Source organism: Xyrauchen texanus, chromosome 14 (genome assembly GCF_025860055.1).
Source record: "Xyrauchen texanus isolate HMW12.3.18 chromosome 14, RBS_HiC_50CHRs, whole genome shotgun sequence".
NCBI classification, from domain to species: domain Eukaryota; kingdom Metazoa; phylum Chordata; class Actinopteri; order Cypriniformes; family Catostomidae; genus Xyrauchen; species Xyrauchen texanus.
In genome coordinates, this window is record NC_068289.1 from 4,815,546 (window position 1) to 4,832,682 (window position 17,137).

The 17,137-nt window shown below is 37.1% G+C and overlaps 1 protein-coding gene across 1 annotated transcript; it reads left to right on the forward strand.

Moving 5' to 3' along the window:
- The first annotated feature begins 333 nt into the window (after positions 1-333).
- On the forward strand, positions 334-16,850 carry LOC127655085 (ADP-ribosylation factor-like protein 5A). The gene is made up of 6 exons (XM_052142692.1): positions 334-835; positions 11,190-11,250; positions 11,434-11,581; positions 12,834-12,917; positions 13,046-13,197; positions 15,234-16,850. The coding sequence occupies exons 1-6, from the start codon at positions 790-792 to the stop codon at positions 15,280-15,282; spliced, it is 540 nt and encodes a 179-aa protein (XP_051998652.1). The 5' UTR covers positions 334-789; the 3' UTR covers positions 15,283-16,850.
- The last annotated feature ends 287 nt before the right edge of the window (positions 16,851-17,137 follow it).

A 17,137-nucleotide genomic window follows, 5' to 3' on the forward strand; every position in this document is an offset into this window, starting at 1 on the left:
ATTATATGAACCTACGGAGCTGAGACATTCTTCTAAAAATCTGTGTTTGTGTTGAGCAGAAGAAAGAAAGTCATATTCATCTGGGATGGCATGAAGGTGAGTAAATTATAAGAACATTTTCATTTTTGGGTGAACTATCCCTTTAAGGCATTATTTTTTTTTACAGCTTTTTAAATACTTTTAAGAGATCTTGAGGGCCCCCTGGCTGAGAACCACTGATCTAGACAATTCTGTTTACGCATTTATTATTATGAAGAAATACTATCTCTAATATTCGCAGTCAACTATCATGCCAGAGGGAGTAAGGTTTTGTCTCAGTCAAACCCCTAGTGGGCTGCCTATCTAGACAGCGTTTTGGGCATAATAGGGCATAATTTATGTTATCTATGTTTCCATCAATTATGTTTAGGAATGTGGTAAGTTCTGAGGCAGATAGTGAAAGTAACTTCCGGTGCGTGTTGCGTGGCTGTAAAGCAGCTTTGTTTGAGTTCAGTGATTGCGGCAGCGGGCAGGCGCTCCTCTGACTGCCGCAGACACCGACGACAAGCCGAGCCAAATGAACGCTCTCATTTCCCCTAGACATGACAGCGCGGTAATGAGGCAGTATTTCGAAACCCAATCCTCACGACACATGGATACCGTTCACAGGAAAATATTACAAAAGTGAAAAGCTGTTACCGCGAGCTCTATTTTGTACTGAATTGGAGTGGACCGTTAGCTTAGCTGGCTAGCACATACATATTTTGTCTCTGCTCCGGCGTTCTGTTTGCCCGTTGCCGTACAGCAGAGATGGGAATCATTTTCACGAAGTTATGGAGGCTTTTTAACCACCAAGGTACGTTGAATATTAAATGTTAAAATATCAAATTGTCATTTTATATTAATAACATACGCGTCTCTACCGCTGTATGGCTGTTTCTCTTTAAAACAGCAATGCTGATATTTGTATAGATAATTAATTAATTATAAACATGGCTTAATAGACATTCTTCAGGGCAGAGGTATTCTGACACGGTCTGTGCTCATATTAAATAGTCGATAAGACGTCAATAACCATGGCTAAGACAGTTCTACACAGATGTTGAACTGCTGTCAGGTTCAGTACACAATCTCTGTTTATGGAGGCTTTAGCACTGAAAGCTTTATTTCCACTAATAGGTCATTGTTGTGCAACATTTCAATGCTTGTGGCATGCTTATGTAATTCAAATATCAGATTAAACATGGTACAAGACATTTAATTGTGTTTTATACTACAACCCTAATCACAAGTAGTCATTTAATGTGGGTACTAGGCCTATATGTTGGCTTGTTTGAATATTTATTGTATGTGCCTGGTCTGATATTGAAAACACATAAGTTACGAGTGAGGACGGACATTTGAAAGGAATTGAACAGAATTTAAAATATATTTACATGCTTTAACGGTAGATATGAATAAAATAACAACGTGAAACACACATTGCACCACTTTTTGCTTTCATAACAAATTTTGTTCCTAATTTCCTCTGAGATGCCCAACACTGGTCAGCTGTGGAGTTTGTTGCAGCATTGATTGGTCCAGACGTCCATGTGATAGCTAGTGGCCTCTCATTTATTATACATGCTGTGGGTGTATAATAACTGTGGTGCTTCTAATGGTTGTGGCATGACTGCCCAAATCCATAAAGCGTAATCTATGAACACTTGCACATCTGTGTATGAGGTATTGTGCAAGGAGTTTATCTAGAAGATGTACCTGTAAACCCATTTTCAGTGCAGACTTTCAGGTGGCTTGTGCCTGTGCAAAATGCAACATAAGCCAGTGGAACATTTCCCATCAGCTCTCACCTTACTCATTAGCTGAACAGATCACTGTGATATGGGGTAGCCTTGTAACATGATAGTTAAGACTGTTTCTTGCAAATAGCCTAGAGATTTTTCAATTGTGTTTACTTATTTCTTATTAGATGAGGTCCAATGATTGATTAAAAAGAGTTTCTTATGACAATCCTCCTTAGTTGTACCCTCCTACTGCACATTGCATTAGTTTCACAGGTTTGCATTTTTTTCTGTTTAACTATTCAGTGTTTGTGCATCACAGAATAGTGTCCTCTCCATTTTGAAGACACAGCTACTTAAATTCTCTTTCAAAACAATTGGAAAAAGTGGTGAAAAGACCAGACCCTTATAGATAATGCTGTGTGGGAACTTTAACCATTGTATAGTCTTTTTATTTGTTTGTTTCCCATATCACAAAATCACATCCTCCCATGGTTTTATTAGTTGCATGTTTTATTAGTTTCATTCTTGTGCAGGGGAAGATTAAACTTTCCAGGATCGAGAAAGTTTCTTTGACATTTATTTTATTATTTTTATGTTTTAAATAGTAAAATAGATGAACAAACAAGTTTTAGCATTTCGTTTTTTTATTTGTAATTTTCTTTTCCCTTGCGGTGAACTTTGGTACATTACTAGATGTACTTTGGACACTAGAGTCCCTATGAATGCACTTTGTGTGTATCTAAAACACAGAGAAATGGAAGCACATACTTTGCAGTAGGAGTCACATCTGGAACCAAGTGGCTCCAACTTCCTTTGTAAATCGAAATGCCAACTGAGCATTACAATTTGAATGTGATACACCATGTTTCCTCACATTTAGCCCCATATTTTACTAGAGTTAACTTGGCCTATTTCTCTGACAAAACAGGGGTCGAATTCCCAAAAATGATCTTAATTAAGGAAGTTCTTAGGATAAATTATAGGGATGCACCGATGTATCGGCCAAACATCAGTATCGGCCGATTTTCACCTTGTTGACTGACATCGGCCTATCGGCAAATACGATGTCATTCACAGATGGCAGTGGCCGATGTTTATATGTCTTGTTTATTTGCGGTCGACTTGGACAACAGTTGCCTACCCAGCTGCAGTTTCGGAGAAGATCCAACAGGTGGAACTATAATAGTACCCACAGCCACTGGCTGGACACGACTGTGGCATGATGTATGTGGGCAACGGATGCCATGCGCACGTGTGGTTTGTTTTCAAATAAGTGCAAGAAAATGTCGGTGGTTATTTTTTATAATGAAGATTTCTTTGTTTCACTGGCACAAAAGGGGGATTAAATAACAGCAAAAACAAAATAAACAAACAAAAAAAAAATCGGTATCGGCCAAATTGTTATTTTAAACATCGGTATTGGCCCAGAATTTCACAATCGGTGCATCCCTAATAAATGATAAGAAGTTCATAAGAACATTCCTAAGTGCAATTCTTGAAAAAATCTTAAGAATAAAATGGCAGGCTTTGACATTATCTGATCATATTAGCCTGCTCATTAAATATTCCTTGTGTAATACTACAAATTCAACTCTGATAAATCGTAATGATAAATGTATCTATTCAAATATTTTTTTATGTAGCAATCACCTCGCTATAATGTTTTAGAATGTAAAGTGCATGAGATGAGTTGGTGTAATGACACGACCAATCATAGGAGAATTGACGTGATGGGTACCATTTGATAAATTTAAATTTGACATGGAGGAAAAGAAAAACAAAAACTTCAGTAAACTGGAGGTTTTTGTTGAGGAAATTACTGCAAGGAAAAAGTTCTCCTCGGGAAGCTTGATAATTATATAATGTCGGGTGGTGGGTAAATGGGAAAGTGGCTGTCTCCACTGTGGCCAACTCCAATAGGGATGGAGGGGGGAGGGGGGAGGGGTAAAAAAGAAAGTCTCAGATTTCTAATGATATTATTATTATTATGTTTCTATGACCTCTAAAGATCGCAGAGAGAGAGAGTGCAATATGCAGCACATCCATTAACATGATTGCTTGCCACATTAAGACGCTTCAAAACAACATTTATTGCTTGAATTTGATGATAACGTTTACATGGTTTGAAAGCTGAATATAAAAATAACATAAAACACAAAATAGAAGAAAATGTGTTTTGGTTTAAAATCACATTTCTACATAAACAGATAGAACATGCCACATTTGAAACAACCCAGTAAACTCATTAAACATCTTGCCTTTTAAGATTTAAAACAACTGTGAGGTTATCCTAACTTTTAAGATGTTATTTACAATTTTCTTTTTTCGAGAGCTTTAATGCTTGTTGTTTGTTTTGTTGTTGTTTTTTTTTAAGAACAATCTATAGAAAAAGATAAGAACTTTCTCTAGAAGTTTTTTTGGGAAAACATTTGTCTTTAAGTTAGAAATTAAGAAGAAATTGTTAGCTAAGATCAGTTTTCTTCTTAAAACCGTTTCATGTATTTGGGCATTTTATTCCTAGCAAATTTGGCTGATTTAGTTATTTAATTTTGATCCATTAATAAAAAAGTTTTCGAGTGATGTGGGCAGGTGGGCTTTATTACATTTATCAATGACTGGGCAGGTTAATGTTATTAAAATGAAATGTATTCCAAAATTAAACTACCTGCTACAATCTGTCTCTGTAGAGGTCCCCCCCATTTGATAGCATAGCGATGTCCTTCATTTGAAATAGTAAACGTCCTAGATTACATTTCAATAAGTTACATAGGCCGATTGACAAAGGTGGCCTATTTTTGAGACCATGCTTTTCGGTCTCAGACATTTGGCTCATTGTCGCTTCCACCTGAGAGAGCCCCTCCCTGGTTATGTATTGAACAGGAAGTTCTTGTCCCTACAAGGCCTTACCATGGTATATGGACAAAAAGTGTCCAGAGTGTTTAATTCAGACATTTATTTAAATGTTGCCTCAAGCATTTGTCTGAACCCAAAATTATGTATTAATAAGTCCCCTTTCTGCTGATCAGAGTGGATTGTGAGGTGGGTTACTACACGGTGACTTATATGAGAGTGGAGTGTTGATACCTTTTGCAAATTTGGTTCAACATTTTGAGGATTCCCAGATCTCAGTTCTTTAGGTATTTACAACTGTGCCACCTGCTCTGTACTATTTTTGGGAGTAGCACACACCCCTCTAAAGTGGCAGATACTCCGGGAGGGATGATTACTGCTTTTGAAAAGGTCATGAGGCATCAGTGTATTACTCCCTGATAATTCAGAGTCTGGGAGACGGAGCTTTAACTTCTCTCAAGAGATTGTGAGATAGATTTAAACTTGGTATTGGAGGAGGGAGTGAGGGCTAGGATTATAAAAACATCAAGTCTGTACAGTGTTGGGGAAGCTACTTTGAAACTGCAATTTGACAAGCTACAAGCTACTCATAATTTTAAGTAGTTTAGCTACAGTCAAGCTACTCTTTTGAAAAAGTAGTTAGCTACACTACAAGTTACTATCAAAAAGTAGCTAGCTACATTGAAGCTACTTATTGAGGCAATATTTTTTAATCTTACTATCAAACCAATAATATTAATAACATTTACACTAATGACATTTATTAATGTATTAATACAATTTAATGTGTTTAATTAAATATATGAAATGTATTTAATGAATAGCAAAGATTAATACAGTTAATAATGGCCATAAAATATAATGCAACAGTATAAAATAAAAACAAAAAAGTTATACTTTTTTTCACACTTTTCCATGCTGCTGTGACCAGGTGTTGCCTACTTCCCTAAAGATCAAATTGTTTTTACAAACTCTCCTTGGGATGGCATTTTTTGTTCTTGTCACATAATATTTAATGTGGGTAATATGTGAATAAAGACTTAGGGCTTGTTTCTCCCCTTAACTGGGTTCATGCTCATTGTATTTTCAGATTTTTTTGCCATTTACATGCACGTGCCAGCTTTACAGGTCACATACAGATGTTGCTCTACAAATATTTGTTGGCTTTGTTCAGGTCCAAAAAAAGTGGACGGATGGTCATCCTAGATTGTTGCATAATAATACATGCCATAAATGATTTCTTTTACCAATCATTTTATTTATTTTACATGAAAATAATAGTTAATGAAATGCTAATAAATGGAGAAATATAATATTATATACTGTATATTTATAAATATTATAGTAATATTTAATTCACTGCTCCCAATAACGCACCGATGATAAGCGAAATCAACATATTTAGAACAGAAACAAAATCCCTCAAATTTTTTAATGATTTTATTTAAAATAGTAAAGGTAAATATGCTGTTGCGTGTTTACCTGCTCCTGTACATCTTGTAAACAAACTGTAGTTGCTCGCTTTACATAACTCTTTTTATCCAAGTGAGCTGTAATATGCTCTCGGTAGATGGCGATAATTCAAAATGTTTTTTTGTGATCAGCCATTACAAAAGAAGAAGAAGAAGAGGACGACGTTGCCTGATTCTGATCAGCAGACAGAAATATGCTGCAAGATCATCGGTTTTGCCAGTACAATTTTGGCTTCTGCGCAATAATGAAGGCTATTAGATATAATCTGACTAGCATGTTTGGTCACGCTACACCGCTACTTGCTGGAAGAAGTATTTAGCTACTGGAAAAGCTACTCTGTTTTAAAAGCAGCTGAGCTACTGTCAAGCTACTGAAAAATGTAGTTAAGTTAGTAGCATCGCTACATGTAGTTAGCTACACCCCAACACTGAGTCTGTATCTAGAAATGCAAGGGTTTGCCTTATGCAATTCAAGATTTTACATAGATTCTGTTGGACCCCCTCTAGATTGTATAGGCTTGGTCTTAAAGACACAACCGCCTGCTGGCGATGCCAATCGGAGGATGGATCCAGGGTTTTGCAGAGTTTTGTATGTAATGTCTTGGGCATGGGTTTAATTTCATTCTGTATTTTGGGAGATGAGGTGCCCCCATGTCAGGAGTGGTGCTCGGAGATGGGGAGGGTGGCGGCTCTCGATGAAGGGTCATATAGAAGACTGGGGAATTTGGATTTGTTTTTTGGGAAATGGGGCAGATACTTTGCGTTCTTGGTGGGTTCTCGGGTTGGAACAATGTCTAAAGAGGGGTAGTTGTTGATGTGTGTGTGTGTGTGTTTTTTTTTTTTGTTGTTGTTGTTGTTTTTTGGTATGTGCTCATGTGTAACCTCAGGGGTGTTTGTTGAGGGTCGGGGTGGGGTTGTTGATTTTGTGTATTTATGTTTTTCTTTTCTGTTATCAAATAAAAAATGTTAAACATAAAAAGAAAAATGTGTTTCGTGAATCCGGCCCCAGGTTATTAAGTAGTTTTGTTTCTGTGTATACAACAAAGCTTGTGTGTGTGTGCGTCTGTTCTTTTCCAGTGACGTAGAAAGAGGTGGTAGAGTAATTTATGACCTTAAAAACAATGGTGAATTTTATCTAAAAATATTTAGAAATTATAAACTGATTATTAAGGTTTTGCTCCATTGAGGGAATTTAAAAACAGGTGTGCCTTCTCTGGTAAAGACATACAAACATATCTCAGTGCGTTAATTATTTGTGCATTATGCTTTGACCATTTTGTTTCACCAAGTGTGAATCACAGAATACAAATGCTCACATCCTGTCTAAAATGTGGAATACAGAAAAGCTTGATTTCATTTTCCATTTTTTGTGGTTTTATTCAAAATATAATCTTGACAGAGCTGGAAATTTCCAGTTAAATGAGTTTTCATGATCACTTTTACTGTTTGACAAAATACCCAAATAATGTGGCTGATATGTGTATTATTTAAAACTTATTTTGTGGACAATGGAAAAAAAGCTATTTTGCATGTTGCAGTCAGTTAAATTAGCCTGAGATATTTGCATTACCTGTACATTTGCCTTTTTTTGCATTGTCATACTTGATTCACGGTAGCAGGTGAAGTCCTGTCATGGGCATTTTTCAAATTTTTTGGAAACTATTCGGCCTCTGACACACCCTAATGGGTGCTACCACATCACCTAGTCTCTAATACCTTTGTCGTTTGTGCACGTGCAAATACTTTTGTCCGGTGGTTGATGTTTATGTTGTGTTAGCTTACTTCCTTTCCCTCACAGTTGTTCATCAGAAACCTTGCCAGGGTGCTGGGCAATGGCAAATTGTAAAACAATAATGCTATTGTTTTATAGAACATAGCTGTAATCTTCAGTTCATATTTACAGTGGGGAATGAGGACTATATACACCAATACCGTACACCCAGGTTTTGAAATTAACACTCGGAAATCCATGCGCAGTGGTGGGTGGTGGGTACTTTTGCTCATCTACCAGCCACTGTAGTGGGTGACCTGTAATACGGATCAGAGTGACATACAAGTTCTATCTTTTCTCCGTTTTAGTCATCTGAAAGCAGTTTGCAATAACAGTCATCTATGAGAATGCTGCAATGATCTCGGACTATCTTACAAGGTGCTCTGAGTTTAGTTTGCTTTATTTCCACAGAGCAGTTCGTGTTTAACATGCATCATGAATGATGCGGAATCACTTTATTTTGACTTAATTCCAAATATTTGTGGCTGTAAACATTACCATTAGGGCTGGGCATTACCAGCCACCTCCCGATACGATACGTATTGTGATACGCATGTCACGATTCGATATATCGCGATACATCACGATATCAAGATTCAATCTTGCTTAATTCGCTCAATTTATTAATTTCTATTAATTTGGGCATAATTTAGTTATAATGTCTGTTTTGCTTACAGTATGAAAGAAATTCTCTTTCAGCTAATGGTGTTATTCGTTATACAGGGGACCTTCTAACTTGTTAAATTACAGACATTCAATATCAATTTTACAGATTTTATTATTATTAGTTTTTCATCATTTTGGTGATATTTTAGCTTTTATTTATATACACTCACCTAAAGGATTATTAGGAACACCATACTAATACTGTGTTTGACCCCCTTTCGCCTTCAGAACTGCCTTAATTCTACGTGGCATTGATTCAACAAGGTGCTGAAAGCATTCTTTAGAAATGTTGGCCCATATTGATAGGATAGCATCTTGCAGTTGATGGAGATTTGTGGGATGCACATCCAGGGCACGAAGCTCCCGTTCCACCACATCCCAAAGATGCTCTATTGGGTTGAGATCTGGTGACTGTGGGGGCCATTTTAGTACAGTGAACTCATTGTCATGTTCAAGAAACCAATTTGAAATGATTCGAGCTTTGTGACATGGTGCATTATCCTGCTGGAATGGTGGCCATAAAGGGATAGACATGGTGGACATAAAGGGATGGACATGGTCAGAAACAATGCTCAGGTAGGCCGTGGCATTTAAACGATGCCCAATTGGGACTAAGGGGCCTAAAGTGTGCCAAGAAAACATCCCCCACACCATTACACCACCACCACCAGCCTGCACAGTGGTAACAAGGCATGATGGATCCATGTTCTCATTCTGTTTACGCCAAATTCTGACTCTACCATCTGAATGTCTCAACAGAAATCGAGACTCATCAGACCAGGCAACATTTTTCCAGTCTTCAACTGTCCAATTTTGGTGAGCTCTTGCAAATTGTAGCCTCTTTTTCCTATTTGTAGTGGAGATGAGTGGTACCCGGTGGGGTCTTCTGCTGTTGTAGCCCATCCGCCTCAAGGTTGTGTGTGTTGTGGCTTCACAAATGCTTTGCTGCATACCTCGGTTGTAACGAGTGGTTATTTCAGGCAAAGTTGCTCTTCTATCAGCTTGAATCAGTCGGCCCATTCTCCTCTGACCTCTAGCATCAACAAGGCATTTTCAGCCCACAGGAGTGCCGCATAATGGATGTTTTTCCTTTTCACACCATTCTTTGTAAACCCTAGAAATGGTTGTGCGTGAAAATCCCAGTAACTGAGCAGATTGTGAAATACTCAGACCGGCCCGTCTGGCACCAACAACCATGCCACGCTCAAAATTGCTTAAATCACCTTTCTTTCCCATTCTGACATTCAGTTTGGAGTTCAGGAGATTGTCTTGACCAGGACCACACCCCTAAATGCATTGAAGCAACTGCCATGTGATTGGTTGATTAGATAATTGCATTAATGAGAAATTGAACAGGTGTTCCTAATAATCCTCTAGGTGTGTATATGTATGTATGTGTATATATATATATATATATATATATATATATATATATATATATATATATATATCTATCAGTCCATGTATTTCATCAATAAAAATGTATGTATTGAAATTGCTTATATGCTTATTTGAGCGTGTGCTCTGTTACTTCTTTTACACTGAAATGCACAACTAATCAAATTAAAACCGTGATATGTCCTAGTGTGATTATTAAACCGAAATGCTGCAGTCTTTGTCTGTATGAGCTGCATGAGCTTTAAATGAATGCGTGAAGCAGACCGCTCATACACTAGAAACTCCACTGACTATGAGAATCATTCACGTTGAATGAAAGATGACAGAGCAGAGCACTAATCCACTCTGAAGCGTTATTGTTATATAATTTATATAATTAAATCACAGCATTTGGGCTTTAGCGATCACATTGAACCATGCAGCGATCTGTTTATCCGGAGAGGTAAAATTAGTAATTGTTCAATTTTTTATTTTTTTATTTCATGAAAATATTTTCATTAGACACCATTTTGATAAATACATTTTTAAAACATGGAATTATGGAGAGAGAAAAAAAAAGGATTTGGTGAGAAAATAAAACAAATTCCAGTAGGGCCCTGCTTAAAAACTAACAAGTGCTATAAACACTTGAAGGAAACATGCATATATTTTCATTTATAATTTATATTGCATTCATTGCAATATCACATGAGAGAGAGTGCGATATGGCCCTATATCAGCACTGCTGTAATTTGGCCTCAGGCACGAGGATGCAGGCATATGTTTTCAAGTTATGCAGCATATTTAACTGTGTGGGTTAGTCCAGGATTTTATTGTTCTGCTCATGGTTCATCGCTATTGTAAGGAGAGTTTGACGCCACCCATCATGCATCATTAAGTTGCTGTACACAATGACACATTGCTCAAATCAGACAGCTTTCATTCACGTACTCTATGCATTTCCTTTTCCTTCCACATTCATGTTTTGTTCTAAATATCTTGGCTATTCTGCTACCATTCTGGTTTATCTGCCATCAATACCTGTTGTTGAGTGAAGGTTTTTTTTTTGGTATGTGCAATGAAAGAAAAAGCAGGATTGTTTTGAATTTAGACTATTTCCTTTTGAATATATTTAAAAATGTTCAAGTTTCAGGCTAGAATCACAAGGTGAAGGGCTGCAGTTGTCGCAGGTGTCTTAAATTTAGCAAAATATATAGCAAAACATCTAACACTGGACTTGATATACAATGCTTACCACAACATTTACAACAATGCTTCCCCCCCCCTCAGAGCACAAAGTCATTATTGTTGGGCTGGACAATGCAGGGAAGACCACCATCCTTTACCAGTTGTAAGTATTGTGCTTTCTTGTTAAATGCAGTCCATTCTTGAATATCATCCAAATACATAAATGTGTAGTTTTACTTTACATTAGATTTTATGAATAATTATCTTGATGTGCAGGCATTCTAAATCCCTTAATACAGAATGCCGAGCTTGTTTTATGTTGTGTTTATGTTGTTCTCATCTTCAGCTCTATGAATGAGGTGGTCCACACTTCACCAACTATAGGAAGCAATGTGGAAGAGATTGTGGTCAATAACACACATTTCCTTATGTGGGACATCGGAGGACAAGAATCACTGCGTTCCTCTTGGAACACTTATTACACTAATACAGAGGTAGGCTTAAACTCTCTGACCTTTCTATGTTTGTTTCTGTTAAACATGATTTTAATCTAACTAATGTAATTTAATCAAATTATTATTATTATTATTATTTACAATATTAATATATTTCTTTAGTAATTTTTTAAATTGCACACTTGTTTTTCAAGCCTTTATTTTGGCAGAAAACTTTCTGTGTAGTTGAGTTGACTCCTTATTCCAAAAATGGGGAAAAGTCCTCATTTTCTTCTTGGTCCACAATACCCTGGTGTCATGTAGTTACTTTAGATTTGTTTAGTAACTTGTGGCAGCCTGACTTATTTGGAATTATACAAATGTGTGATTAAAGTAAATCTGGAGCGCTTTAAATATAGCACATGTTCGCTAACCAAACCAAACTGCTAGCACACTTGTTCAAAGAACTGCTCTGAGATCGATGAAAACACACACAGCATCATGAGCCTCATGTGTGTTCAAGTATGTGTAATACGCTAAAGACCAAACAGAACAGTGCTTATACGAGCCATACTGGCTGAACCATAGTCCAATTATGTCATCAACGTGAGTACAGTCGGTGTAACTAGGTAACAAATCAAGCAGACGTCAGATTCAATGTGTTAAGCAAAGTATTTAAGTTTGTCTCTTTGGATTCACCTTCAAAACGTTACATGTTTAAAACGATACTTGTGTTCATCCTCCAAGGATGCATTGAATGTGCAATGATGTGATGAATATTAGCGTTTGTCAGCTGCAAGCCAAATGTATTTGGAGACAAGCAGGTATGAGAAATGCTTTGTACCATAATAATTGTGATGGGGAATTATACATCATAAATAGTGGTGCACTTCCGCAATTTGGTACGATTGCGTTCATGTCAGCAGTGAACCGTACGGGAGTTCATATGAACTGTACCTTTTTAAGTGGACTCCGGTATTGTTTGAGGGTGCCCACACGAGTTCGAAAAACAGCATACACATAATCCAAACAAACCTAAATTTGACGTCACTCGAACCTGGGTGCGCACTAAATGTGCTAATGTGAAAGCACCCTCACGACCCTTCCATTCATTTGCGCTCTGCCCAGTTGTTTGCATCCTGTATGTTTAAATCATAAAAATAAGGCCCTTTTTTGACACGTTCATGTATAGTTGATACTAGAATTCAAATTCAGTAAAATGGTCCCCATTTTGAAATAAAGATGTACTACATAAAGATAAAAAAGTACAGAAAGGCAAAGGGAATGTGTCTCAAAGTGTTTTTCTTTGCAGTTTGTGATCGTGGTGGTGGACAGCACAGACAAAGAGCGAATCTCAGTAACCAAAGAGGAGCTCTACAGGATGTTAGCCCATGAGGTAGGCATTTGCACATCAATACATGCCAGTGAGTGTACGTACAAATATTCTAATAGGATTATTATCAGATGTGGTGGTGATTTTCTCTTTTGGTTCTTATTGTTATACTGCTAATTTTTCTTTATTAGGATCTGAAAAAAGCTGGTTTGTTGATATTTGCCAACAAGCAAGATGTGAAGAGTTGTATGACTGTTGCTGAGATTTCCCAGAGTTTACAGCTTACCTCTGTCAAAGACCATCAGTGGCACATCCAGGCCTGTTGTGCACTCACCGGGGAGGGGTAAGACCAATTTAACCAACCTACAGACAGCACATATGCAACACAGGGTTTCTGCGGGTCTTAAAAAGCCTTAATTCGCCCTTCCTTTAATTCATACGGTCATGGCATTAAATGTTGTATGAGGTATTGTTTTCTCATTGCATTTAAGTTGGGTGACCAGACCTCCCGTTTTGAAGAGGTGTGTCACGACAATTCTGTAAACATGCTAATTATGCTCTGGTTTCAGCTGGGAGGCTCACTGATGTTTTTATGTTATGTACTAATTTTCCTTCTCGCTATTGTCTTTGGTATCGTTTGCAGAGAAGAGAAGCAATTTCGAAGCTTTACACGTTGATTTGACGATACTTTCATTCTAGTCTTTCTGCTAAAATGTATCTGGATACCATGGCAATGACGTCATACTCTTGACACACTCTTTGTCATCCTGTCAGTCAGCACATGTAGAAATGCACCAATAAAAAAACAGATCCATTTCTTTGCGCAGCACGTGAATATGTAAGCGATTATTTTTCTGTAATGTTAATTTCCCCACGAGCACAGAGGTGAATCAGACATTTAGACAGCTACACTGCACGTTTACATAGTAATAGCACTTATATGTTCAGATTTGGGGGTTGTAATTTGAATCTTTTAAGTCGTATCATAATTACACATACCATATGACATCATATGGATGGGATAGGCTACATGGAATTTGTACATTTAAAAAAGCTAAAATGTTGTTAAATTGTGAAAAAATAAAATATACATTTTCACACACTATATAGCCTATACAGTTAAGTGCAGAAGTTTGCATAACCCTTTTATAATGTACACAAATAGCCTATAAGAGATTATATTTTATATGTAGTACTGCCCTTCAAAAGCTACATAACACTAAATGTACTCGTATATACACAAATCATACTTTTCAAAAGTTTGCACCCCTTGGTTCTTCTTATGTTGCCTTCTTGAGCATCAATAATTGCTTGCACCTTTTGTAATAGTTAGTCCCTGAAATGTCCAAATCTGGACCTCATATATAACCACTGTTAGGAAGAACTCAAATGTGCAGAAGATGCTGAGAAACCAAATAATTTAACTGTAGTTGGGTGTTTTTCTTAGGAAAAGGGGACATCTTCACTGCTCTGGACAAAGCAGGGATTCATGAACCATTATTACACAAACAGTCATTGATCATCAAGAAACCAAGGAAATGTGAACTTAACAAGATCATGTGTGTATATTTAGTTACTATTTTGTCACGTGGAATATGTGTGAGGATGTGTTATGTCAAATAGCTTCTTTGGGGAAGTACTAAATAAAAACAAAATGCAATTTTTATGATCCCTCATATACTTATTGAAGTATATAGACACCATTTGCTGACAGACAAATGCAGAGCCATCCTTGTGTTTCCGGTCCAAAGTTGTCTTTATTGTAAAAGAGTTAATCTGCCATTTTGAGGGCTTTGTGCATTGCCAGTGCACAGTCACAGGGTGATAAAATTTATTAATCAAGCAGCAAACAGACCTTTCTAAATGTGCACTTCTGCTGCTGCTGTGTGCATTCAGATGAATAAATGCACCCCGCTCTCCTTTTTGGCCAGGAACTAGTATTTAAAATGTGTTATAAAGTCATAATTTTGAACAAAAAGCTAATGCGACGTAGATCCATTAAAGAAACAGAGCTTAGTTTTTCATTTACTCACTCTTATGATGCTCCAATCTTTCATTTCATCTTTTTTTTTCATACAATGAAGTTAAATGGTGACTGAGACATTACATTCTGTCCTATGGGTTTGGAACGGTGGGTAAACAGAATATTTGCACAAGTTGCAAGTAAATAAAAACATTTAAAAGTATAAGCGGTCATGAAGTGTTTACAGAGAAGACGATGATGTATGACCCCGTTTTGGACTCCAGGTCATTAGTTCAGAAGGCTCTCGCTGACAGAAAGCACAGAGCACAAATGTCTTTCATTGTGTAATTTTGAGAGAGCTAGAAAAAGGACTCCTTGTTAACTGCCGGCACTGAATGGCTCTTTCCTGTCCACAGGCTCTGCCAGGGTCTAGAGTGGATGATGTCACGGCTACGAGTAAGATGACCACTGACCTCAGATTGCAGCGTGCTCTCTCACTCTTTCCCACCGGGCGTGGAGGTCGGTTGTCACTTACTGTGAAGGTGACTCGGCAACGTCACCAGAACTTGTTTCATTAATTTATTACAGATAATTGAGAACTGTGAACAAAAATCTGCAACTAACTTACTAAATTATGTCAGGACTTGTAAGACAGCATAAATCCAAGTGTTTTTCTGCATGGATGTCATGGAGTTTTATAGGGTGGTACAGACCTTGGTCTAAGAGGACTTGTCTCTAGCTGAGTGGATCCCTGCCTGGAGTGGCCTTGCAGATTTTCCCAACTACCTGACATGGTGTCGCCCCGTGTGTACAGTCCAGTATTTTCATTAACCTTGTGCCTGCACCTGACATTCTGTCTTCACTGGGCTAAGGAGGCAAGATACCATGTGGGGGGTGGGGCTGCACTCATGTAAAATACAGTTAAATAAAGTGTTTTTATCTGTCATGACAGAGGTTTCACCTTTTATTCTCTACAGATTTTCTTATTACAGCTTATTAAAACTTGATCTGAATTTTAAGAATTGTTTGCAGAAAATTCACAATGTTGAAATGTTGCATTTCATATGTTTGTTTTTTACCTCTAGGGGGCGACACATTGTTTGCGTAGACAACTTCTGAAATCAGTTTAACCTGAAAGGAATAGCTGATATGTGTCAGGATAAGAGTTCAGTAAGAAACCAGGACACTATTCAGGGCTGACTAAAGTTAATATGGAAATGTATATTGACATGATAGTATTTTAATATATGCTTATACCAATATTGCAGAATTTATATGCCAGTCCTGCTTAATTTTGAAAAGATAAGTTCTCCTTTTCCAGTTCAATTTGCAGAGACTACCTAATGTGAATTATAAGACTTTCTCTGACTCCGAGGATAAGACACCTGATTTCGCTAATTATTTAAACTCAATTTTGACCAAAGAAATGTTCTTTATTTATTTATTTTTTAAATCAGGCTTTGTGCTGCTAATGGTACTTAACTTGTAATTTACTGCAATGTCTTCTTTTGATCAGCCAATCAAATTGGTAATGTGGAGCTTCTTGTCCTCACCTCCGGAAGAGTCTCACCAAAGGATGACCTCGTAACTCCAGTCTCTGTTAATGAGGAGTGAGATAACTGTCCTTACAGTGATTCTAGATCCATTTGAAGACAGGACAGCACTGTTTTGGTAATACTCATAAGCTCTTAGTGTATTAAAGCACAAGTGTACATTGTTACCTTTCTGAAAATTCCCCTACTTTCACGAGACTAAACACTTTAGAGCCTGAGAACTATTTCTACTCAAATTTTGACCTGCTTTCTGACAAGTGGTAGTGCTGATTGTGTAGACAGTTACTTTTATTTCAAGTTTCATTTCATGATTTATTGTAAACAGGCTGTCTCTATCACAGCATCTTCATTTAGTCCATGATCAATGTTGAGATGATGTTTTATTTAAACAGGTGCCATCCAAGTTGTGTCAATACCCATCCTCAGCTGTTCAGATCCCCCCTATAATAGCTGCTACTCATTTTTTCCAGTGATTAAACTTTGTGACACCACATGACAAACGTTTCCCTGCTGTTATGTTACTGAACATTTTTGCGTGTCGTAAGCTTATCAGAATCAGAATGAGCTTTATTGCCAAGTATGCTTACACATACAAGGAATTTGTCTTGGTGACAGGAGCTTCCTGTGCAAAAACAAGACAAAGATAATAATAATAATAATAATAATAAAAAATAGAATAAAAATTGAAATAATGAATAGAAATGTGAAGTATATTTAAAAATCACACAATGAGACATATATACGTATGTACAAATACAAATCTGTCA

What these genes read in the sequence shown, in the direction of transcription:
- LOC127655085 (XM_052142692.1), top strand. Translation starts at nt 790, where the DNA reads ATGGGAATCATTTTCACGAAGTTATGGAGGCTTTTTAACCACCAAG. An exon ending in GAGGCTTTTTAACCACCAAG is followed by an intron (nt 836 to 11,189) that starts GTACGTTGAATA and finishes CCCCCCCCTCAG; the next exon opens with AGCACAAAGTCATTATTGTT. An exon ending in TGTGCACTCACCGGGGAGGG is followed by an intron (nt 13,198 to 15,233) that starts GTAAGACCAATT and finishes TCCTGTCCACAG; the next exon opens with GCTCTGCCAGGGTCTAGAGT.